Below are 25,556 nucleotides of genomic sequence, written 5' to 3' on the forward strand. Positions count from 1 at the left end.
TAAAGGGTAAGAATGGTTAGAAAATAGGGGATCATCCATATTTCTTGGGCATATACTAAAAATAATTCTGTAATCAAACAAAGATTCATTTCCCAAAAGTAAATTTTTAGTATTTAGGAATTTCAAATCAAAATGAGGTGGTGCTTTGGTTTCTGAATGTGATCTTACAGGAGTTACTGAAAGTATCCTGTGTTAAGCACTTTCTGGTTTATAGGAATAGTTTTGTACTGTTATTATTCCATGAGACCCTCAGAAGTGATAACATTTGCAAACTTTCTTTCTAGACTCGCTATCCCATGTTGGAGAATCCAGAGATTTTGAGGAAAACAGCTGATGACTTTCTTAATAGAGTTGCACTGACGGATGCTCACCTTTTATACACACCTTCCCAGATTGCTCTGACTGCCATTTTATCTAGTGCATCCAGAGCAGGAATTACTATGGAAAGGTATTATTTTGTGTTTTAACTTAGATTAGACTCAGTCCCTCAGTTTATTCCTTCCTGGAGTCCCAAGTTTTTAAGTAAGGTTCACTTTGTAACGTTAGTCCTTCATATCTCCTGTGGTTGAGCATTGTTGAGGGCAAGTGAGGGAAGAAATGGAATCACCTTTTAAGGAAATATTTTAAAATTCAGTAAAATATTTTTGAGCTAAGAGGATCCATTTACGACTGAAGTAGAATTAAATTAGGTGATCCTCAAAAGACTGATAACAGCTACCAATATATGGCAAATTTAGAAGTTTTGTGAACTGGTAAGCAGCATGAGTGCAACAAATACGTCTGCCTTGTTTTATCATTAATCTCCTGCTGTGGAGCATGTGTGGCACATGGAATTCAGTAAAGATTTGTTGAATGAATAATACTTTAGGGAATGTCCAGATGAATTTTAGTTAACTATAGATACTAATAGCTGATACATAAGTGCGCACTGAGAACCAGGCTCTGTGATAAGCACTTTACATGAACTAAATTCACTTGATTCTTAAGATAATATCTTGTGTGAAGGTCAATTACATATTTATTATATTCATTTATAACTAACTCAAGCACAGGCTAGCAGTAAGTTAGACTTTAAAAATCTTTACATTTAATTTCTTTCTAGCAATTTAATTTCTTTATACCTTCGAAGTTCTGCTTGATTCATTCCTAGAAATAGCTGAGGAGGAAAGATGATAAAACTTGCTAAATTTAAACTTTTCTGCATGTTTGTAATCCCTCATCTGTAATTTCATAATCCATTGATCCAGTGGCAGGAAACATGAACAGATGTGATTTAGTCTTTATTCAACTGAATGGGAATAGTTTTAGGTTTCTTTGCAGAAATATTAATGTTACTGATTACAAGATACTGCCCCAGAATATCACTGAAGTATTTCACATTTCGTGGTATATACACCATGTTAAGTTTCTAAGACATGAATACTGAATTTCAAAACAAATCCAAGATAAAGGATTGTGGGCTTGTATTTTGTTTAATTTATGGTATGCCTCTTCTGCATAAACACAGCTCACCAACTGTATATAAGTATATACATTTAATCCCAAAGTGATCTATACCTTCATTTATTTACTAAGCAAACCTTTATGGAGGTTTTTTTTTTTTTTTTTTTACATTGCCTTCTATGTACCATGCACTGTACTATAATGTAGAAATATAAGAATGAACAAGCTATCCTTGTAGGAAGGGTGGCCATGCAGATTGATACCTATGGAGTTTGTGAGTATGGAGCTTCCATAGTGTAAGGGGAAAAGCCTGTTTTTCACAATTCAAACAACCAGTTGTTTGCTTAATCTGTTTAAGCATTGTATCTTATGCAGGTATATGCTAATTTTTCAGTGGTGAGATTTTCCTTACGTCAGTAGAGAGGGATGAAGGATCCTAAGGTCCAAATTAGAGTGTATTTCATCTTAGAAGTTTAGTTAGTTATAATTTCAGATAGGCAGGTGAAAGTGAAATTGTGGTACCTTGGGCTCATTGCAAATTGAATACACTTTTGTTGCATTCCCAGGGACTATAGACATTTGGGCATTTTTTTCCCTTGAGGAAATGCTTTCAAATTATTTTTAGCTTCTGACATCCTTTGTAACTTTTGAGATACATGGAAATTGCCTTTATGTTTATTACTGATTTCAAAAGGGGGGAGTCCTTGTGCTGTTGTAATATTCTGAATGAGGCTTAAGATTATTAGTCATAGAATGTTACATTGTTGTTGATTAGAGGTTTCTTCTTTTTCATTGGATTTAGAGCTTTATTTTGTATCTCCTAGTTTGACTTCTTAGGTAATGAAAAAAAAAACAAAAAAAGATGTCAAAAGTGTGAGGAGTTTTAGGGAGAAAAGTGAAAGGAAAAAACTAATTGTTATTTTGAATTACTGATAACGAGAAATGTATTAGTTGTTAGGGGAGTTATTGATTTCCATATCTAAAATGAAACTCCCACAATAGACGATGAAGGTGTAACAGCAAAGGTAGTTATCAAAACCTTGTAATGTAGTTTAAATGATTTTGAGAGTTTAAAAGACATACAGCAACAAAATTTCTTAAAGAATCGTCTTTATAATTTTTGTAGTTTTATTTCACCCAAGAGAAAAATTAATAGTTTTTTTTACATTCATGTTTGAAAGATTACGTTGCCTTGAGAATCTGTTCACTTGGGCTTTTATCAGTTATAGATCAAGTTCAAGTATATAAAACCTCAGAGTAACTAAAAATTTAAAAATAGAAATTATATTTTTATACTGTCATTAGTTCCAAGAAAACAGATAATTGGGATTTATGTACATTTATGGAATAGTATTAACACCTTTAATCTGGACTTGATGCAAAAAAGATGTAATAGATTTGTAAAGCGTGGGGTGATGTTCTTATTGGTTTGAATACCTATTTGTCCCAAGAAGAGCAATTATAGTTAACATGGACTTGATATTAAGGGGAGAGAGAATCCTTACTAGTGCCAGGTTTTAGCTCTGCTGCTACCTGACTTTATTCATAACTTCTCTGTCCCTGTGACTCAGATTCCTCACCTGTAAAATGAGTGAGATTAGACTCATAGGTTTAAATATTAAACATGTAACATTAAAAGTACTGAGTAATGCTCCTGTTAGTTTCATATCATTTTCTCTCTGAATATATTATGGAAGTTAAATTAACTTGAACATAAAGCATTTTGAACCTAGTATAAATTGTAGTAAATCCTTAAGATTGTAAGAGATACAGATTATAGTTTAGTAGAGTTCAAAGTATTGTTATTTAACAGTTTTAAAGTAAATTTATTTAAAAACTGACCTTGATTATGAAATTAACATGGAGGAAAATAATTTATGATGTCATATTTTCTCAAGATGCTATGTGTTCAATAGATTTAAATTTTTTTCCTTTCTTTTCCAGTTACTTATCAGAAAGTCTGATGCTAAAAGAGAACAGAACTTGCTTGTCACAGTTACTAGATATAATGAAAAGTAAGTAAAACAGAACACTTTATAAAATACTCTTCTATCACAAAGCTACTTTCTAAGTAAATAACATCCTGGTATTTAACTTGAGATAACAGATTATTCAGATTTACTTATATTGAGTTATTGTATCATGGAGGCATGAAGGATACATTGGTGAAGACCAAATAGAAGGTACATGAAAGAAAGTAGTTTTTACATAGAACATTTTAGGAAAGTGAAAATATAATCAGATTCAGAAAGGATTGAGATTCAAAACAGGGTCCCTTTAAAGTATACCCGAATATGATGAGCACTGAAAAAGATCTCAGGGAATTAAAGCCTAATTAAATTTGAAACTTCCATTTTGTAGGTAAATTAGCTTTAACTAGTTAATATGTGTCATTTGCTAGTTCTGCCAGTATTTTGAATTTGGCCCAATGAAACTGATTTCAGGCTCTTGGGCTTCAGAACTGTGGGAGAATCCATTCTGTTGTTTTAATAAGCCTTACTAAGTTTGTGGTAATTTTTAATAGCAGCCTCAGGAAACTAACATAGCTCCTCACAACAAAGAATTATCCAGCCCCAACTAGTGTCGATGCTGAGAAACACTGTCTTAAGGGGCTTTTTTTTCTTCTTTCACTTTTTAAAAATACAGTTGGTTTACAGTGGTGTGTTAGTTTCAGGTGTACAGCAAAGTGATTCAGATTCTTTTCCATTATAGGTTATTACAAGATATTGAATATAGTTTCCTTAGCTGTACAGTAGGTACTTGTTGAGTCAGAACCTCCACTAAACTGGTTAGCTAGGTTAGCCAGTCCTTTCCATTTTCATACTTGCTCATGTCACACTGCATGCTCATGGCTACTAGAGTAGTCGTTAGGGTTAAAAACAGTGTGTTTGTTTGTTTCCAAACCTTTTGTGCCAATTGTCCTTGTTAATAAAATTTGTGGTTTAAATACTGAATAAACCAATAAAATATGAGATTGAATATCTTGATCTTGGATGACAGGGAGTACTTCTTACATGTTTTATGTTTCAAAAGTCAACATGCTTCAGGGTGTGGAAGTATCATTTCTTATTTCTTGGCTTGAAATGATCTTTGTTGCCTTCCCTCTTTGAGAAAAATGGATTTGTGATTTACGAATCATAAGGTAGGTTTTCAGTTATACCACTAGAGGGTTCACTTCCAAAGCTAATCGCAGTTTGGCCATAGACATTTGGATCAGGGAATTTAGTAGGTAGAAGAGGTCTTAAAGGTAACTCACTGTGCTCATTTTATAGCTGACAGTTTTATTACTGATTTTGTCTCAGTACCTTTATTTTATTCCATTTGTTTTAGTAAAAAATAAGAATAGCTCTTGATAAAGGTATCTTATTCATCATTTTTCACACAAAGGTATTGTCCTAAGGGTGTTAAGTCACTAGTATTAATTCAATTGCAAACACTGCTTTATTTGCATTATGAGATAAGACACTCATTTGGAGCACGTGGCTGGCTAATAATAAGCCCTGGATCTCTCATCATTTCCCTAATAAATCTTGAGATTTATGTTCTTTGGTTTATTGTAGTTGAATAACAAAATGGATCAGGGTAGAGGATGTTTTTGCGATTTTAAAGTCAGTGCTGTTACCCTAAAGAGGACATATTTGTTTTCTTGGTCATATACTTCATTGTATAGGTTTTGTATTTTGTTAAAGCAAAGGATCACTGACATGTTTTTACTAAGCATCTTCCCTTCATTACATGTTATGTAATAATGGTTTTCTTTGTAAATAAGTAGTACACTCTTGGCCTACCATCTGTAGGATAGAATCTTATGAATATGGTTGGTGGCAGGGAACAAAGCTTGTTTACTAAATCATGTAGGAATTTTTTAAAAGCCTTATTAAAACTAAGCAAAAAGTGACCATGGTAGGATTTTTAAAAAATACTGACTAGTAGAGCATGCTTATCTTTAGGCTGCACATGATGTGGGCTAAGCAGCAGACAGCTATAATAACTTGAACTAGAAGTATGGTGTTCATTGGATTTTAATGTGGAACAGTATTAATCCTGGTAAGAATAATCACATTTCAAGAGTGTTTTTTGTTCCCAAAACTAGATGGGGAAACATCATTCAACTCCCTTATGAGAACAAGGCTTTTTATTATCTGGTATAAATGCTTTTTTTATCTCCACATAGACATGAGGAACTTGGTAAAAAAATATGAACCACCCAGACCTGAAGAAGTCGCTGTTCTGAAACAGAAGTTGGAGAGATGTCACTCTGCTGAGCTTGCACTTAACATAATTACGTAAGTAGATGTGAGACTGTTAATTCAAGAATAGATATAATTGTTACTGTCTCCAGCTAATCCTTAAATTAACTTAATTGGTAAATGTTTGCTCATGTGGGGAAAACTGACTTACCCATTAAATCAGATTTTTTTTATTGACTGGAGATTTCTAATAGGATTAAACACTGAGAATAAATAAATAAATAATAAATAAATAAATAAATAAATAAACATACATAAATAAATAAATAAATTACGAATTTGGCTTTCACAGTACATTCTGCTCCTGCTATGACTAATCTGTTCTTTGGCTTGTGGGCCCTGTCCTGTTCTGTTACTCCTTGTGGGGTCCCCTGGGCAGAGTCTTCCTAGGGAAATCCTGCACCTCTTCTTGCCCTTTTAATCTTTCGGTTCTTTGCAGGTCTGGTATCTCCTCTGAAGAACAAGTATACTGTTCCACACTTATTTCTGTTAGCTAGGTGGGGAAACTTGGCATATTTTCTCTCAGTGGTAACTTTATATTGAAGACAGAACCAATAGGAAAATGTGCTGTTCGATCTCTTCTTGCAGCCATAAGGAACACTGTTAATGTGTCTTATTGATTTGTAGGCTGAATGTGGAAATCACCATTTTCAGGTTCTTTATGCTTTGCAGTTTGAAGGATCTACTTAACCCTTTTGACATATAAAACAATTGAGGATATGGGCAGGTATAGGAATGGTAAAACTATTATTTTCTATTCCGTGGAATGCATTCTGTAAAATTTACTGGGGGTTAGCTCTGGCATCTGAACAGTAATATGCATTTGAGATGTTTCTGATCTCTAATCGGAGACTGTATCCTATTGGATAATATATGAGAAGCCAGAACAGCATTCCAAGGTCTTCAAATCAGGAATACATGACTCAAATTCTTTAACTATAAAGTTGTAGTAGGAGAATATCGAAGGACTTATCAAGTGTGCAACATATGGGACTATATTATATTTGTAGCTGTAACTGTAAAACATGGCTTAGCATAGAACTTAAAATTGGTAAATTTCGTTCCTGGGTTTCAGTGGTAACTAAGAGGAAGGAAGGAGTGGTGGCAGAGAGGTAAAGAAAAATGTTGACTTTAATGAATGAAAGTATTAAAGCACTGATTTATAATCTTTTCACATTGATTTTGAAATGGGCTTAGACCAGGTGTTGGCAAACTATGGCCCATGGGCCAAATCTAGGCCATTACCTGTTTATAGTAGTAGTTTTATTGGAACAGAGGTACACCCAGTAGTTTGCATTATTGTCTACTGCTGTTTTCACACTATAGCAGAAGAGTTGGGTAGTTGTCACAGAAACTGCATGGCCTACGAGGCCTAAAATATTTACTCTCTGACCTTTTCAAAGAAAATTTTGTCAACCTCTGAATTAGACCATTGAACTATTAATCCTACCCTTCCACCTAGGTAATGGACCATAATCCAAAATTCCTAATTGCCAGAATTTACATCTTACTCCAGGTGACCATTTGCTTTGCACTGTGTCAAGCAAATCTTGCATATCTATGAGTACTTGAGGGGTGCTTCTCAAACTGTCTGTAAAGCACTGTTGGTTTTCTTTTTAACCCATTACAGACCTATACTTCTGTAAAATGTAACAACCAATTACTTAGAAAAACAAAATAAAAAGACATAAAAAATAAGCTTAAATTTTATTAGAATCAACAGTCATAAATTAATCTATCAAATTGCTATAAAAGTTTCTAAACATACACTTAATTTCTGTACTTATCTCATTGCACACTGGAAATGGTTCATGGACCAGCAGCATTGGTCCATGGACCACACTTATAAGTACTACTTTAGGGTAAAATATCTTTCCTTGGTCTTTAAAATTCTTTTATCTTTTTCAACACACAATAATATATTGTCATTATTAAAGCCAGTTAATACAGGTAAACCAAAGTTCTCTTTGACCAAAACCTAAATTCCAGTTTCAACTGAGAGGTAACTTATAGTTGGTGTTTTACCTTTGCCAAGCTTTTCTCTGTGTATGTGTATATGAAATAATTTTTCTTTTCATTGTTTTCATATAAATTGTATAACATTTAACAGTATCAGTCTTTAACTTTTGCCAGTCTGGGTGCAAAAATAGTATCATGTTGGTATTTTAATTTGCATTTCCCCTAATACTTTGAAGCATTGATATTTCTGTGTTTAACAATCATTTGTGTTTCTTCTGTATTGCATAATTATAACCCGTGCCCAACTTTCTGGTGTTATTTTCTTGTAGTTCTTTTTATATACCCATCTTTCTATATATATATCATATAGCTATTTTCTTCTATTGTTTCTTTCACTTTGTTATTTAGGCACCTTGTCTTTTGCTTCACACTCTTACATCTGAACACCTTTCTTACCCTAAATTAATCAGTATTTTATTTTGCTTTTTGTTCAGCTGTAAAAGCAATTTACAATTGTTTGTGCCTGGTTTGAGGTAGAGATCACATATATTAATTTTTGTTCAAATAAGTAACCTGTTGTGCCAGCCATTTAAAAATATGATTTTCTCTAGTTATTTTAAATACTCATTTATTACAGATTAAATCCCTATATATACTTTGTTGTTTTTTGCCTGTCTGCTCTGATCATTGATACTTGTAACTCTTTGCTGATACAGTCAGCCCTCCGTATGTGCAGATGCAGAGCACCAACTGTCCTGTTGCCATTTTATATAAAGGACTTGAGCATCCAAGGATTTTGGTATCCATGGGGGGTCCTGGAACCAGTCCCCCTCATACCAAGGGACAACTACCACACTTTTAATTACTTAGTTTACATATATAGTGTGTGTTTTGATGTTAAGTGGGACGAGCTCCCCATGCTTTGTTCTTTTTCAGATTCTTTTGCTATTTTTGCAGCATCTTTCCCAGGTCAGAGTTTGACTTGATAAGCTCCATGAAACTTTTTTTAGAATTTGAATTAGAATTGCATTGAATTCAGAGGAATTTGAAAGATATTGTCTTCCTGTCCATAATTTTTCACCTCTTTCCCTTTATCCAGGCTTTGTTCTTCAATAGATGTATCTCATAGCCTTGCTAGCTTATAGATTCTGTTGCCAGTATAAGATTGCTTGTTGATGGTTGCTTAATTACAGGAAAAAGAGGAAAGGTTATGAAGATGATGATTATGTCTCAAAGAAATCCAAACATGAGGAGGTATGTTCTCCAAAGGTAAATTTTAAGTTATCATTGCTGTATATTCTGGTACAACCATAATGTTAAGATTTTACTGTTCCAGAGTGCAAGCATTATAGACAGAGGTGTTGGCTATTGGAAAGCTTTCATTTCTTTTTTTGCATCCTTTATGTACATTGTCCATTATTAGAGGAATTTGTCTCACTTCTGTCTTGGCCTGTTCTGAAGCAGTATAATAGTTACTTGATGAAGAATCCCTCCTAAGGTCATAGAAGGCAGGAGGGATATATTTTTTGATCTTCAAGGATTCTTCTCCTACCCTTGTTTAAAAAAAATTGTACCTGGCAAGTCAGATAAAAATGAATAATCAGAAGCAGAAGTTCACAATTGTAACGTTTATTCCTGTCACTGGACTAGTCTGGTGAGACCATGCCATAGTATTATAAGGTTAAACTGCTACACATTTTCCTGGTTTATTTACCTGTTATAATCAGCATAGCGAAAGGAGAACATTTTCCTAAAGGGAGGCAAGGAGGCAAAAAGGTAAACAGTACTGGTTATGCTTCAGTATAATGTTATCCTTATAACATTTTCTTTCCTTCTTAGGAAGAATGGACTGACGATGACCTGGTAGATTCCCTCTAACCATCTGAAATTGATTTATCAATGCTAACTAATCAACAGAAGGATGAAGCATATCTGGCATTTAACTTTAAAAACGAAGTAATGTGAAAGCATCAAAATATATGCAACTTTTCTATTTATGTTATTTAAAAGGTTTTCCTTTCAGGGTAGCTTTATGTGAAATAAAACATCTTCAAAGGAGCCAGAATAGCACCTGGTTTGGGTAATCTTGTGCCACCATGACTAATATCAAATCAATCTTTCTATGGTAGCCAAATTAAAGCTGTAATTTATTTGCCTATATTGTTTATACAGGATGTCATTAAGCAAACTTATCCTTTTCTGAAAAGGCACCACAAAAAGCAAAACTTAGTAGTCAGTTTAAAAAGTGCTAAGGAATGTTGGCTACTATTAGCATTCAGGTATTTAACTGTGATCTTATTCAGTTTCTAGAGTTGGAACCAAATTATGAAGGTCTGTCAGATTGTTTCTGGAAAATGGGGTTGAAGGAATTCTGAGAAACTCAATTGCCCTAAATCTAAGTAAGTTTTACAGATGCAAACCTCTCCTCAGTGTCAGTGCATCCCAGGATGTACTTTTCCATAAAGTGTAGGTACCATTTAATTACATTGCAGTATTTGAAGGTAGTATTTACTATATGTGCATCCTTTAATAATTCTTTATATTTTAGGTTTGCGTTGTTTTAATTTCCTTCTCATTGAGGAATGAGGAATAAAATTCACGAAGTGTGATTTTATAAAAGTGGAGGGGAAGAAGCCGAAATTGACAGTCCTTCACTGCAGTCCTGGTGAAGCAGTGGTCCTGCCAGGCTCTAGACAGAAAGGCAAACTGTTCAGAATTTATCTTGTTTCTTTTTTAGGTCACTAAAGTTTGGCGTCAGAGCATGGTCCACATTTATCTCTGAAAATTTTCCTACCCAGCCCCTTTAAAAAAATGTTTCGAGGTTTCATTTCATCATTGACCAGCTAAGTTACTCCAAGGCCTACAAAGGTAAATGACAAGTTTCCTATTCCAGCTTAAGAGATAATAAGCATGTCATTAAAATAAAAAAAAGTAGAGTGTCTTTAGGTTTGTGGGGTTTTTTTAGAAATAAAAGGCAGGAGAAGCAGTTCAGATTGAGAAATGACAGGTCAGTATGGTTAAAACTGAGATGTGAGTAGTGGGAGAGAACAAATTGCTGAGCACTAGAATCTAGACGTTTTTGCATATTGTTGAAATGTTTTCGGAGATGTCCATATCCCTTTTAGTCTATCCTGGAAGGAGACCAAATGGCATACTATATTGTCTAACTGAAAAGCAGAGGGGAAAATATGGAATTGGGTTGACATCAAGAAAAAGGAGCACCTGGTGTGTTTGTTAGTGTTTTGCTATCACTGTTCAACTGTGATTGCAGCTACTTTAGGGCTAGCTACCTATATATAAACTATATATAAATAACAGCATTTAATACTTGCAGCTGAGGGTTCACAAAATTTCTGCATAGTATAGTTTTAACACATTATTGCTTAAAATACAGGAAGAAACAAAGTGTTGCTCTTAGAACCTAGGCCTTTAGAAAATTTTTTTTTACTGGGGAAATGCTTTTCCCAGTACATCCCTGTCTGGCTCTCCTTGTAGGCCTTCTCTACCCTGCACAGTTATGGGAGGGAAGGAATCGTTAACAAATACATAATGGAATCCTTCAAAAGGGGCCTTGCTCTGGTACTAAATTTGAACTGCCCCTAAAAGGAGGAAGAAAATGAAATAAAATGTTTAGCTGTATTTAGACAGAAGTAATCAGATATTTATGTATCCCTTGGTTTTATTTTAACTTAACCCTTGTGAATACTTCACAAAAATACACATACAGAAGCAAATAAAACTATACAGTCAAACTAAATATCCAGCAGATACAACAAGTAGTCAGAAGGGCAAAGATGGATAGCTGTTCAGTGGCTGATGAAATTGTTTGCATAATTTAAAAAATCAACTTGGAATTAATGAATACTTTCAATGAAAGCATTCTAGGGTTTTTAAACATATAAAAGTAATTGGTAATCTATAAAACGGTTGAATGGGTAACATGCGTTGATCAGTACACAGTGACCAATAATATTTATTGAATTCAAACTATTTACTGTTGTAAACATTTAACAAAAAAGCATTATGAGATCTAAATACAGTCTTTGACAATTCGAACAAAATAAGTGGTATGTTTAAAAAATAAAGCTGATGAGCAATAGATCCATTCTATATATTTTCTTTCAACAGTTCCAGCAAAGAGAAATAGCAGTTATTTTAAAAAAGTATACAGCAAAGATTGTTCCTATTGTAATGGTAAACTCTGGAAACTGTAAATACAAATAGTCATTGAACAGTCAAACGGTCATATTCCTAATTCAGGAAGAAGTAACAGTAAGAGCAGTCTGCAATCCAGTTATACTCAATTGTCAACAGAGAATGCTTTTTTTTCATAGTTCTGTTTCCAAGAGACAGCAAAACTTTGGCAATTGAATGTATTGAAAATATATTTTCCAAGTTCAAGATACGGTCATAGCATTGTGTGAAAGGTGATCTGTACACCAAGGCTCAGAGGTTGGTAAAGATTCCATATGTGGAAAAAGTGCAAATATCCTGCACAGATAGCTTACAAAGCTGCTGGCGCAGTTACTCACCAGCAGAATCTCGAGTTTTGTTTGCATAGTTCACACATCACTGGAATGTGGAAAGGTGTGCTATTTTTTGGCAAGAGCAAAGGAGACATTATACTGATGTAAATTACCACGTTGGGCATGCTGAATCCATGCAGAACACTGCGGCGAAGGCTGCTACCTGACATCATTAGTTTTTGTATACTGGTTTTGTTTTTGCTGAAGCAGCTCTGTTATAGCCAGAAGCTTTTTCAGTACGTGCTAGACAAGGAAAAACAGTATGAAAATAATTAGTAAATAAATGAAAGCTTGGTCAGATCTCAGGGATGGGAACCTGGATTTGAAAAAAGCCATATAAACACAAAGGAATAAATAAAATAATACCATTCTACTCAAAAAAAAGCATAAAATTATAAGTATGTATCATTCATATTATTTTGGTCGAGATAGAAGAGAATTTTTGTACACTAAAATAAATAGAAACTCATCTGTGTTTGGCATTCTCATACCTATTTAGGCCAGAACTCTCTCTAGAATAGGACACCTTACGGAAGAAAGATTTATCATTATAAATGACACATCTCAAGCCCTATAGGAGCACATGAGGGCAGTCAGGATACAGCCTAATAATTCTCCAATAAGATTTTTTTTTTTTAATATTTAAAGCAGGTCAGTGTAGCACGAAGGCATTGTACATGCCAAGGGCATATAAGTAGGTCCATGGCACATATTCTGCATAAGTTTCTCAAGTGACTGGAACCTAAATGATCCATGCTGTTATCTAAACTCGAAAAACCTTGAGAATTTTAGAATCTCAGATTGAGGAGAACTCAGAATCACCACTCTCAATGTGTCTCAATGTGTTAATCTCTTCTATAAGGTCCTTGCCAAATGGTTGGCCACTGTGGTGACCGTTCTTAGAAACTGCCATTTTTGATAAGCTCTTCTAAGGCCACACTACACAATCTCTGGATCTGGGGCTTGAAATATTTTTGCCAATCTTCCTGAGTAATTCTCATGTGTTTGACAGTTTGAAAATTACTTGGCCATGCACCGTGTATGTGACAGAAGAGGCAGAAAAAGCCACATCACTACTGACTTATCATTAGCTCACTTACCATTTTCATACATGCCAGTGAAGTGCATGAACACCACCATTTTTCAGTAGAGTTCACATTAACTTAAAAGCAAGATTTGACATTTTGCAGTATCAGAAATACGTAATCTTAGTCTGGGCTCATTATTCCTGTTTGCTGAGATCTTTGTGGATTATGATTCAGATTCTTAAAAATTTAATATAATTAATAAGACTAATTCAGCTATTTATCACCTCCCAAAGAATCTTATGTTGACATTCTGCTTAAGTGTGAGGAACATCATTGTTAAAAAAGGTTGGCAAAAACCTACCTGCTGTGCACCACGCTCGTTACTGAGCGTTCGCAGTTCATCTGAATGGGCCACACAAATCTCATGCAATGCTGCTAAATCACGGGAAAGGTCAGTTCTAGAATGCTCTGTAGTGTCCGGAAGTTCAGGTACATTCTTTAAGGGAATCATAAAACTGCATTTAGAAATACAACTCTTTATAATCTCTTGTGAAAAGATCCTAACTGGTACAGTAGATAAAATTTAACACATAATATTCTCTTAAAATGCTCTTAGATTTTGTGACCTCAGTATTCACACCAAAACCAAGTTTCATTTTCTTCAACCACATGGCAGAACATTGTGCAATATTTTTTTTTAAACTGGAACATAAATAATGCAAGCATTAACTGCCAATCTGGATTAAATGCAACCTAAACTTAAAATTCCTCCACTCCTTCAGACTAAGTTTCATTATTAAACTGCTATAGTTTGTCCAAATTGATCAGCATATATAAGTAAGAGCTACATTACGAAAGCATTGATGAGAACCTTTCAGGCCTATAATTATCTGTGGACTCTGCCCAAAACACTTGCTAACGTGTGGAAATGATGTGTTAAATTATGGTATCTTCAGATAAGGTTCATAAATAAATTAGTGCCAATACAGTACTACCAACTTGTTATAGTAACTAAGTATTGATTTCATTTTGAGCACTGGAATAAAATTTAACACGAGTTTAGATCACCAGTAGTTTTAAACAAATCTGTTCCTCTCCCTAATGGTGACAGTATTTGTTATACACTCCTAAAAACTGCAAACACTCAGTTTTCTATGGTATAAAAAAATAATTAGAATATAATTCATTTATTCAGTGAATGAAGGCTTCTAGAGATGGGATGAAAGACAACCATATTTGCCTTTAAAGAGTTTACAACCTAGTAGAGAAGACATAGGCTAGATGTAAACTGATCAGAGTTATATATATCAAAGGATATGCAGAGGATACTTAAGAAGCAGAACAAAAGGTATTATTTAGTTCAGGTTTAGGGCTCAGCAAAGCCTGCCTGAAGGAGACGTTTTAGGTGAGTCTTGAAAGATAAATTTGACTTATATAGGTGTAAAGCAGTGAAAGAGTATGAGGAGACTGGAAGAGTATTATAATATTGGAATTCTAAGCAATCTGAAAGGCTAGATTGTGTGGCATAACTAGGAAAGTGATAGAGAAAGCTGGACTGTAGACATGTGATTATGGAAGGTAAATGGAATCCTAATCTTGAATCTACACCTAGAAATGTGGCTTGAGATAAAACTAGCTAGCCTTAAATATTGGACAGTTTCATACAGCTCCTTAAATATCACTATAGTAAAAAAAAAAATTTAGTCATGGACCAACTATATTTTTTTGGTAATTGGAAATATTTATATTCTTCAAAACTTCCCAGGAGTTCACATATAGGAACATGATGGACATTTAGCATCTGCTCCTTTATTTCTCAATTTCATTATCAATATGGATCAACACTGTAAATTTCTTATACCTGAAGCTGCAAACTAGGGGCCCACAGGCTGTCCTGACTGGTTTGACTGTACAGTGGTGTGGTGGTTGTTTACTTGTGCTTTTAAGTGAATCTGACTGTATTAAAGCAGAACATCATTCTCCTACCCTAGCATTCCCTAGTGCCATACACCTGGCTAAATTCACATCTCTTTTCTGGTTTCTATATATATGAACTGAATTGCTAATGAATTTATTTAGTTTTTAATTGATTCACTATCTGAAGATCTATAACAAGAAAATTTAACTTTACTAAGAAATCCAGGGTCTTAAAAATTATTTTAAAAATCCCATTCTTAATTTTATAATCACAACTTATTTATAAATGCCTAAGTAAGGCATATGTAGTCCCTCTGAATGAAGTTTAACACCAAATCCATGTATTTTATTCTTAGAAAAGCCACAGGAACATACATTCTCCAGTCCGTTTACTTATTCAACTGGCCAGAACTGTGGGTCATCCATCTTGTTTCAAATTCCACACAGTTGCAGCAAAGTTAAAGTAGCTAAAGCAGCAACAGAATGTCATAGTGGTGAGGTGGGACAAACTAAAAATTGACACAGGCAGTTCAAAAGCCACAGTCCTCTATTCTTGGTATAAATCATTCAGTGTAAGAATAAATTGTTATAATTATATCAAATGAAGTAATTTGTTTAGGAAGGTAGACAAAAATATGCAGCTTTTTTTTTTTTTAAAGCTCTGGATAGAAAAGCTTTCTAAAGGTTGTTGCTTAAATGAGTTATACTCAGCTATATTAAGTTTAGATGTCAAAGTACTTGAAAAATTATATGCATACCCCAAGTTCATCTAAAAACATGATCATACGTTGTTTGTTACTTTTGATGAATGGATTGACACCTTCCATGTAAGGTTCCTAAAAATATAAAAATAAAAAGCTTACTATATATACATAAAAAACATTATCTCGTCCATAACAAAAACCATACATGTAGCAAAAATTCTTATAAATCAAATTATCAGTAGCAGCACATTATTCATAAGAATTAACTTAATCATACAATGACCATATTTTCCCTTCTAATAAGCAAGCAGCTATTCTGAGGAATAGGAGTATGGAGTACTTTTAATGAACAAACATTCTGGATAAAAAAAGCACACATAGCCTAGCAAACACAATTTCTTATATGTAGGTCATTCAAAAATAATTAGTGAGAAACTATCAATATTTGCCAAGTACTCAGAGGTTATTAGAACCTAGCAGAGAATATAGGGAATTAAAATATAGTGTGGTAGGGACTGCAATAAAAAATTAGTACTCATAACCTGCCTCAGGGTTCAGATAAGTTCAAAAGCTGAGTCATACTATAAACTGCTTCATTCTAAAATCTTAAACCGATTAGAAAATATGCTATGTTGTAAAACGGGAAAGGTTTAGTATTAATACACTCTTAAAATCAGTAAGATGAGATAAGGACCTCAATAGTCGATTCCAAAGAAATAGACATGAAAAATCATACAGTTCTAAGAGTAATGAAATAATGATACAAAAAGTAACATGCTCATCAGATTGTCAAAAATAAAAAAGTAATACTAGTTGAGTTTTGGCAAGGCTGTGGGGAGCAAAATGTCTTCTTACTTAGTACTTTTACTCCAAAGTTCATTTAAGGAAATAACTGGACAAGTTTGAAAGGAAGTACATATAAGGATACTTATCTGTTAATATTAACAAAAGCAGATGACATAGTATTATCCCAACCAGAACATTAACAGTCATTATCTTTAGACAGTGGGATCACATATGGGTGTTTTAAAAACTCACCCGAATTTTAATATTTACAGAGAATGTTTATTGTGCAATACATAATAAAATTGATTGGGGTGCATTTAAAAATATGCTCATTTATATTTAAAAGTGGAAGAATCTGATTATACTGGAAATTATACTGAAAAAATACCTTTCTATACTACTAGCTAAAATGGTGGTTTTTAAAATTCCACTATTAAAAAGTAAAATCTAAAAGCATCTAAAAATATGAACATATCAACAAAATCATAAATTATCTTTATGAAATATATCCACTGTTGAAAATTTACTTATGCCATATTTTATGGTTTTATCGTGTCAAAGTTTCATTCATAAATGACATTTTAAAAGTATCAAAATGTTTTTACCTTAGCTCCAAATTCCACAAGATTTGCTAAGTTCTGCACAGACTTAGCCACTAATATCAGTGTTCTTGCAGCAATAGGAGATGGGGAATCTATAAGAGAATTGGGTACAGCTAATGACACCAACTCCAAAGGTACTTCCAAGTAAACCATTATAAATTTAGCACTTTAATATTTCTTTACTGTTAAAAATACTAATATTCCTCCATTCAGAACTCAGTGTTTTTTGGAAAAAGTATGACCTGTATAATTCAAAAGAGCTTGATTTAAAGGGGGAAAAACTGAATACACTTATCAGTGCTCTTAGTTTGTGAAAAGGGTACTACAGGATATTTCAAAATACTTCAAAGCTTTATCTTATTGCTAAAAAGACTTGTTACTCCACATAACCTTCAGGACAATCCACAAAGCTAATTTCAACCCATCCAAGGTTAGCAATTTGCAATATGAGCAATTCCTTGCTCCCAGCCTCCACTGACTCAAATAATTCACTTTAAAGCTCAATAACAAAGATAAAGTCTGGAATCTCTGCTTTATTTTGAGGAGAAAAACATGCAATTTACTAATTTTTAAAAAATATTTTAAAGGTTAATCAGGAAGCACTGCCCTATATAGATAATAGGATGTAAATGAAAAATATTTGTCTCTATTAATTTTAAGCTCTGAAACATAATTACTTAACAGTAAAAACCTATAGATAGTCTATCTGGCTGCCTGATTTTAGACTGTCTCGTTTTATCTGAAGTTGCTAAACTATAAATAATATTGCCTAGTGGTTCAGAGTCTAACATTCAGATAGATAAATCTCTCCAAAAGAATCCTAAACCCTTAATTCTTAGACCCATAGATTTAACCATTTTAGTAGCAATTGAAGATAATTACAGAGATATGATGGCTATAAAGGTAAGATACTCCAAAAAATTTTAATACAATTTTGAGCTTCAAATTATTAAGACAAAAATACTTAAGATTCCTTCTGCTAATGATGGCTCATGATTACATTTGTAGTCACAAATATCATTCTTATCCTTTATTTGAAAAGTCTACAACATCTGAAAGTCAATCCATAATGGGCATTTGGGTAATAAGCAAAACTGAATCTGGTTTGTTGGAGTTTAAAATGCCAGTCAACATTATATAGCTGGTGACAAGAAATCTCTACTGGGAAATCTCAAAGGGCCACTTTCTTCATAAGTATTCACAGAGTACTACTGCAACTGCAGCTGTAATTTTAAAATCCAACTTGCAATGGTAGTGACAGGGTCTAGCATGGGTTAAAAGCACACAGGAAGCTCTTCTTCCCAACTTGAAAAAGCCAACGTTGCAGGCTGGAAAAGTCATCATAAGAGTTTGAGACATAGGTAGGGATGGGAAAAAAATGATTTGTGTCTAATCATGCCATCTCAGGCTTCAAATATTAGATGGAAAGAAAGGTTAAGAAACAAAATGGAAAGAAAAGGTAAAGTAGCAAAAGGAAGAAGAAAGGGGTGCTTTGGAATGTTTTATACCAAGTCTTATAATTGGATTAAAAAAAAAGATTTAAAAGAAAAAATGAGTAACCTTACTAAAGAGTATGAAACTAGTTTTTAATTTCAAAATTTATTAAAAGCTTATTACCTGAGATGATATTAAACATCCGTGGGTTCAGGATGGCAGGACAGATAAGTCGAAGAAAAACAAAACCACTGAATGGGAGGGAAATTTTGTTTTTTTAGAAAACTACAATATGTGTTACATTAAAATAATATATATAAACAAAAATGTTAGTACCTGTAGAACCATGAACTTTGAACTAATGTAGGGAAGACAAAATATGTAACTTTATGAAAATAATAAGCTAAAGTATCTTACTTTAAGAACTTATAGTTGCTGCTTAAACATTATTCACTTTTCTCAAATTTAGATTTTTAGATTTACTTCGGGAATATTTAAGTTGTATCTGTAACATTTACTGTTTTGGCTACTATTTACTTATTCCAAGCTAGTAGTGCATTTTATACTTACTTTGAGGAAGGAGTGTCCTTAGGAACACTAAGAATTTCTGAAATACTGTAGGAGTACAAATAAACCCTTTTAATAGACACATAGTCCTGTAAGGTCCTAAAACTAATGTTCTCTAACTTCTCTTTCTTTCTTTAAACAGAACAGCTCAGTAAAGTCTGTTATAAATGAAGTTGGTTATACTGATTTTGTTGAGTTACATAAAAATTAAGAATCCATTGTACTAGGGAAAAAGTGACTTCTTGATAAATGAAAATATATACAAACAATGTTGAAAAGCTTTTAAGGCAATGAAGAAAAAGACATCAAGCTTTCTAAAGTTAAAAAAAAGAGTTCTCAAATAACAAAATATTAATAGCAAAACCAAAAATTAGTATAAAAGCACATGGCTTAATAACAGTTGTCATATATGATTTTACCTGCTAATCTTACTCTGGGAACAAAGTACAAAGTAAAACTACAAGTGTATATAGCTATTCCTAGTCTGCTCCCTTCTTCAGTTACTGGTAGAGTTTATGTTTTTGTGTAGATAATATTTCTCTAATTTCCTCTTAAGAGGAATCCACACTAATAATTGACCTCACACCTGCCGTTGTAAAGACAAGCATTATTTCCAAGTTGATAAAATTCCTTTTAGAGATTAAAATAATTGACACAGTCTCTGTTCTCTATTAGAGTGAATTTAACCCAGCTTCTCAGCATTTACCTCCCAATGATGATGTTTGCTAATTTTGGGGAGTCTTAGAAAAATTAATGTGTTGCTTCTCAGATAGCATTTATTCTTAATATACAATTATTAAGTCTTTAGATTTCTTTATAGCAGGTAATTTATGAAGAATCTTGCATAAATTTTGCTTGAAAACATTTTGATATCTTTGTCTTTGAATCTGAAAAACAATCTAGCAACACCAAACCATAAAAGAATTTCAGTGTGCAAATCCACTTTCTGGGAATTTTTAGAGGTGATTTTAAATTTAAGAGGGATACTAGGTATCTACACATGTATTTAAAAGCTTAACTAGGGATAGAAATCACCACCTGGGCCATAAATGCCCCTTAAAAGACCCTGTAGTATCAGATAATCCACATAACAGAATTTCCAGCTATTTGCTTAACAAATATACTTGTTTGAAACTTACAAAAGTTTTCATTTACATCACACACAACTGTGCTTCAACATTATATGCTTATAATACGTTTCTGTTCCTCTCAATCACTACTAAAGCCAAGAAATACAGGGTCTACAATTCTTAAACATTTATGTCATATCATTACTAACCAAGAGAGATTTTATCTGCAAAAAGAGTAGAAGGCTCTTTACAAGATTTAGGTTGGGGGCAGGATTAACACACATTTTCAAAACTAATTATATGATATTGGTGTCTTCAGTAGTTGCCCAGTTTTTTTTAATAGTGTATAACATGAGGGGCAGCATATATTCTATATGATAAATTTTATTATTAGACTCCTGAATTCTCTGATGCTTTTGCACTAATTTCCTACTGTCTTGAATGGGTTGGGGTGTGCTTAACAAAAGCGTACAGGAGTGTTAAGGATATTAGATTGGGTCTTAGATGTTTTGCCTTTAGTTCTGCCTTAGCCACTAACTTTCTGTATAACCTTAAGCAAACAATTTAATCTCTACAGATCTGCTTCCTCATTGGAAAAGTTACCGAAATGACAACAAAGTCCCCCTATATAAGCTACAAAAATGCTATGATTTGACAAAGCAATTCCTCCTAATTACTGCACAATGAACACACTCTAACAGCTTCAGAACTAAGTAGACTCTGGTTGGAGATTAGCCCTGAGTCACAAACTGTTACAAACCAATTAATTAATATCTAAACTGTTCAATTATTGCTTTTCGTTCTCAGCACAAATCAACCAGTCTTTCTTTCCTCCCATCAGTGAATGTTGAGGTTTTTAGAAAATGCAAAAAGGTAGCTTGCTAGCTAAGTAACTTCAAAACAAAAACAAAAACACAAAGTAAGTCAAAGTTTAGGAGCTATCTGAATTCAGAAAATATTCAACAGGGCTCTGACATAAAAGTCAAAGAAAAAAGGTCTGGAATTGCATACTGTATACTGTTAGTCTCCACATTTTCACAATTACCCACTTGACTCTCAGTGCAGGCTATATGATTTAACAAAACAGTAAGTCTTACCTAACAACTCTTGTTCTCATGGTGGTATTTGTAGGCCACTTGTGCTGAACAGATTTCTGTAAACACCCATAAATATACCTCAGTGTCCTGCCAAGATAACACAACCATCTCAATACAGAAAGCAATTGAAAAATACTGATCTCGTTGCAGCCTAAAGCTTAATTTATGAAATACATGACATTTTTAAATGCAACTGGCCATTTTCCCCAAAAAAGTTCTCTGTTACAAGTAGTGATATTTAGCAAAGGATAAGGAAAACTTTAAAAAGTTTTCATCATCAATTCATTTAACCAGTTCTTTACATTTACTTTGGAAGAAATCCTACCATTTTTAGATTACTTCTGTATTAAAGAAAAGTATGAAAAAGTACTGGAATGAGGATATAGAGGAACTAATGAGTACAGGTTCCAGGGAGACAGATTTTAATGTAAGTTAACTTCTACCTGAATAAGCTAACACCGGAAGCCGCTAAGCAGACACTGAGTAATTATCTCGTGTACATTTTGAGCAAGATGTTCAACTACAGACTGGAGAGATACGTGTCTTTTACGACCTCCTCAAATCTGAGGTAAGCTTCTATTCTTTCCCCAAGTTACTATATAAACCAGACATACTGGCCTGTATAAAAACATGATTTGTTTTATTTTAATGCAAATATTTCAGTTTGGTTTCTTCAAGTCACTCTTTTTCCTTAAACACAATTCATCGTGTAAAGATTAAAAACCCTAACTTCTTCAGAGTATAATAACATCAGGACAGTGGAAAAGCTTACACATGTTTTAGAAATACAAATTTTTTAAAATGCAAATATACAGTTTCTTGTCAAATTAAAATTTCACCACTTACGGTGGAAGTATTTCTGAAGCCATGAATATTTTCTCCACAAGCTCTGAAAGTATGTTCAATAGGTGTGCTAAATTAGTGTTCACATCTTCATTTTTTTCTAACTTTGATGGACTTAACTAAGAGAAGGAATAAATCAATATAAATGCATCTTGGCAATGATAAATGCAAATGAATCAAGGTAATCAAGCAGTTGTTTTCAAGGTTCTCTATTTTTCCATTTTTCAAACTGTATTAGTCTTTTGGTGGTGGTGTGGGGCTAACTGGGGTTTGCTCTGTGGAACTCCTAATGGACTTATTACCATTAATTCCCATCTACTCAACTGAAGAGCAATGATTATTCAACAGTTTTCAGTTGCTTTGGGTTAATACCATTAATGAAGTTTTCTTTTATTCATTTACCACATTTTACCACAGATTTTTAGAGGCACATAAAACTGTATTAGACTTTATTTTAAATATAATATTCCCAACCAGAAGACAAAATCCCAGCTTCAGTGGCCACATGCACACATATACTAGGAGTATTTAATTGGAAAGAAAGATCACCGTATATTATTATAAAACCTATCTTAAATCCATTTATTTGAGGAAAAAAGCTGATTAAAATTGAAAGGTTTTTCTGAATGAGATAAGACTTTTTAAATGACTAATAAAATACCAAATGCCTCAGAGGCAGCATCATGAACCCTTCTAAAAACTTTCCAGTAACTTCTAAAATCTAAGAATTCTTACCTAGAATTAATGGAGTAGATTTATCTATAGGAATCTAAATTCCCTAGCCTGGATTTAACATCTGGAGACTTTCTGCAGACTTGCTGCATTTCTGTATCCTTTACACTTATTGGACCAACTATGGTGTTAACCCCTGGTTTCAACACTAAATTATCCATTTCTTCCCCTTAAGTTAATTAGTAAAAATTGACAACTTGGTGCAGAATTAACAATTTGAGTGCTCCCAGTGTACATTATCAAAAGCAGTTCCTTTATTTTTGTATCAGACATAAAAAATATATTTAATATCCTCCTTCTATAGTTGCTCTGCCTTCAAAATAAAATGATGGAATAGCCATATAAATGAGATTCTACTCCTTCTTAATGGTTTGTTATGAGTTTACACTGAAGCCTCAATAATCTAAAAGGATGTTTTTATTTGCTTTTGAGGGGGTTATCTTGTACTTCTGACCCTCCCACCACCACCCCTACTTCAAGAAAACCTTTGAGGAGAAACCTAGATGTTATTAGCAAGTGTCACATAGAACTTACACAACAGAAATCTCTAACAATAACTTCAATTTATGTTTGCACACTTTCTGAAAGTAGCATACACTTTTATCATTAGTACAGCAGGAGAAATGATAAAGTACTTTCATGTATTTCTGGTGCAATTCGAGGTTTTTAATCTCCAAATGAAGTACATCTTTTTTAAAAAGTCTGTTTTGCATAACATTTTTACAAAAGGTGTAACTGTTCTGATGAACAGTTTCAGACAGCTAATATATTTGCCTTGAAGTGCAGTTAGCTATAAAGCATTACCTATTAAAATATGCTCTTTGCTGCAATACTCACCTCGCAAGACTGCTTGCTTTCCATTATCTTTAAGATACAGTCTTTCAAAGCGTGATGAACAAATTGTGTAGCAGTGGCTTTCATATACTGCTCCATCAGGGTACTCGCAAGTGTTGTAGCTCGAAATAGGGTAGTGGCTTCATCTACATAAATATATATATATTAAAAAATTATCTGTAAAGGATTGTACTGATGTGAACCAAATTGGAAATTAAATGAATTCATTTTTTCCTCAGATAATTACAGCTATTTAAGTAAGTATGTTTATTTGCATGTAGCATTAAATATTGATTATAATGACATCCTATATTCCTATAAACTTAACTCTTCAGAAGACTTTCTATTCCTTCATTTCATTAGATCATAAACAGGAGAAGGAATTAACACTGCCACATTATATGAACAAAGGCTCTGGATGGTTATATGACTTATCTAAGACTAAAGAGCCAAATAGTGACAAAACTAGGACTAGAATCCACCTTTGGTGTCCACTGAGCCCACACTTTGAAAAATCTGAGTTAATTTACAAACAAGAATGTAATGTAAAACCCCAGTATAAATTAACTTATTTGCCTAAAATATGGCTATTCGTGACTTTTAATAAAATCGTAAAAAAACACAAATATTGTCAGAAAAGACAATCTCAGTGTAAAATATGTACCACCACTTTATCTTTCCTGACAAATCTATATATTTTTATATTTTCTATGATTAGGAGGAAATAGTTTTAGATTTTACAGTTTATTTGGGGAACCTAGAAGCAAGTACTGTTACTGAGTCAAAGGGCTGGTTTGAAATGGGTTATTCTGACATATTTATAAGCTGTTACAAACTACTGTGAGTCCAGCTAAATTGCCTGGAAACTACCTACCTATAGAAGGCAGAAATAAAATGCAGCTAACACCCAACTTTTGTGCAATGAATTTATAAGCAAAAAACAAACGAGAACATGGTAAGCATACCAAACTATTCTTAATAACCAAGCAGTATGAGCCATTGATCTGGACACGGAAGTCACTTTCTTACAGCTTCTAATTTGCCATGACAGAAAGTTGTATTAGAGATATTACCCCCCCCCCATATTAGCCAGCCTAAGAATCAGAAATGACATTCCAACTGTAATTTTTAATGAATGAAAAACTGAGTAACTTTGTAAAATGATTTAACTATTTAATATGTTCTAAGATAGAGTACATATATATTTGATATATAAAATCTAATCATTAACCAGTTTTTAAAAGTATCATACTACCACATCCATACTGTACCTTCCATGCTTATTTCTCTGTCATTTAGTGTACATAACAGCAACGATTCAAGCCTTTCATGAAGAAAAATCCTCAGTAGGATGCTAGCCAGTAGTGTTCGGTCCTGTCCACATACATGTGATAAAGCATAGACTACATGGAGCTCCTTTTGCAGTATAAGCTAAAAATGACATCAAGAAAGATCGTTGAAAGTATACAGCATTAAGCATTCTCAGTAACATTAACAGGAAATACGTTCTATATACATTTAGGAATATGTTTTATTGAATAAATTTATTAAAAACAATGAGTTTGTAACCTACATATTTATAGTCTCTTAAAAGCAATGCCATACTGTTGCAAGGCTTTTCAACCTTCTCTGCCTGTCACTGTGCCACTAAACTATGAAATTACTTTGTTTAACTCAATGGGTATGGTGGGAAGCAGCCGCATAGCACAGGGAGATCAGCTCGGTGCTTTGTGACCACCTAGAGGGGTGGGATAGGGAGAGTGG

The 25,556-nt window shown here is 33.4% G+C and overlaps 2 protein-coding genes across 9 annotated transcripts in view; one reads left to right on the forward strand and one right to left on the reverse strand.

Moving 5' to 3' along the window:
* CCNH (cyclin H) overlaps positions 1-25,556 on the forward strand; it is a 56,892-nt gene that overhangs the window by 15,011 nt on the left and 16,325 nt on the right. For 2 of the 7 annotated variants that reach the window (XM_082624072.1, XM_082624075.1), the window contains exons 5-8: positions 285-448; positions 3,388-3,458; positions 5,618-5,729; positions 8,846-9,482. In XM_082624072.1, the coding sequence (XP_082480198.1) occupies positions 285-448; positions 3,388-3,458; positions 5,618-5,729; positions 8,846-8,966 (468 nt within the window). In that variant the 3' untranslated portion in view covers positions 8,967-9,482. The other 5 variants (XR_014294315.1, XR_014294316.1, XR_014294314.1 and 2 more) reach the window with 5 other exon arrangements.
* The window catches only part of RASA1 (RAS p21 protein activator 1), a 109,211-nt gene continuing 94,946 nt past the window's right edge, over positions 11,292-25,556 (reverse strand). For both annotated transcript variants that reach the window (XM_082624070.1, XM_082624071.1), the window contains exons 17-25: positions 25,064-25,223; positions 23,796-23,938; positions 22,230-22,345; positions 21,384-21,470; positions 18,833-18,900; positions 17,219-17,307; positions 15,882-15,959; positions 13,568-13,702; positions 11,292-12,421 (exon numbers count right to left, since the gene is read on the reverse strand). In XM_082624070.1, the coding sequence (XP_082480196.1) occupies positions 12,338-12,421; positions 13,568-13,702; positions 15,882-15,959; positions 17,219-17,307; positions 18,833-18,900; positions 21,384-21,470; positions 22,230-22,345; positions 23,796-23,938; positions 25,064-25,223 (960 nt within the window). In that variant the 3' untranslated portion in view covers positions 11,292-12,337. The remainder of the gene's footprint in view (positions 12,422-13,567; positions 13,703-15,881; positions 15,960-17,218; positions 17,308-18,832; positions 18,901-21,383; positions 21,471-22,229; positions 22,346-23,795; positions 23,939-25,063; positions 25,224-25,556) is intronic.

This window comes from Mesoplodon mirus (genome assembly GCF_964341445.2).
Source record: "Mesoplodon mirus genome assembly, chromosome: 5".
Lineage (NCBI taxonomy): Eukaryota > Metazoa > Chordata > Mammalia > Artiodactyla > Ziphiidae > Mesoplodon > Mesoplodon mirus.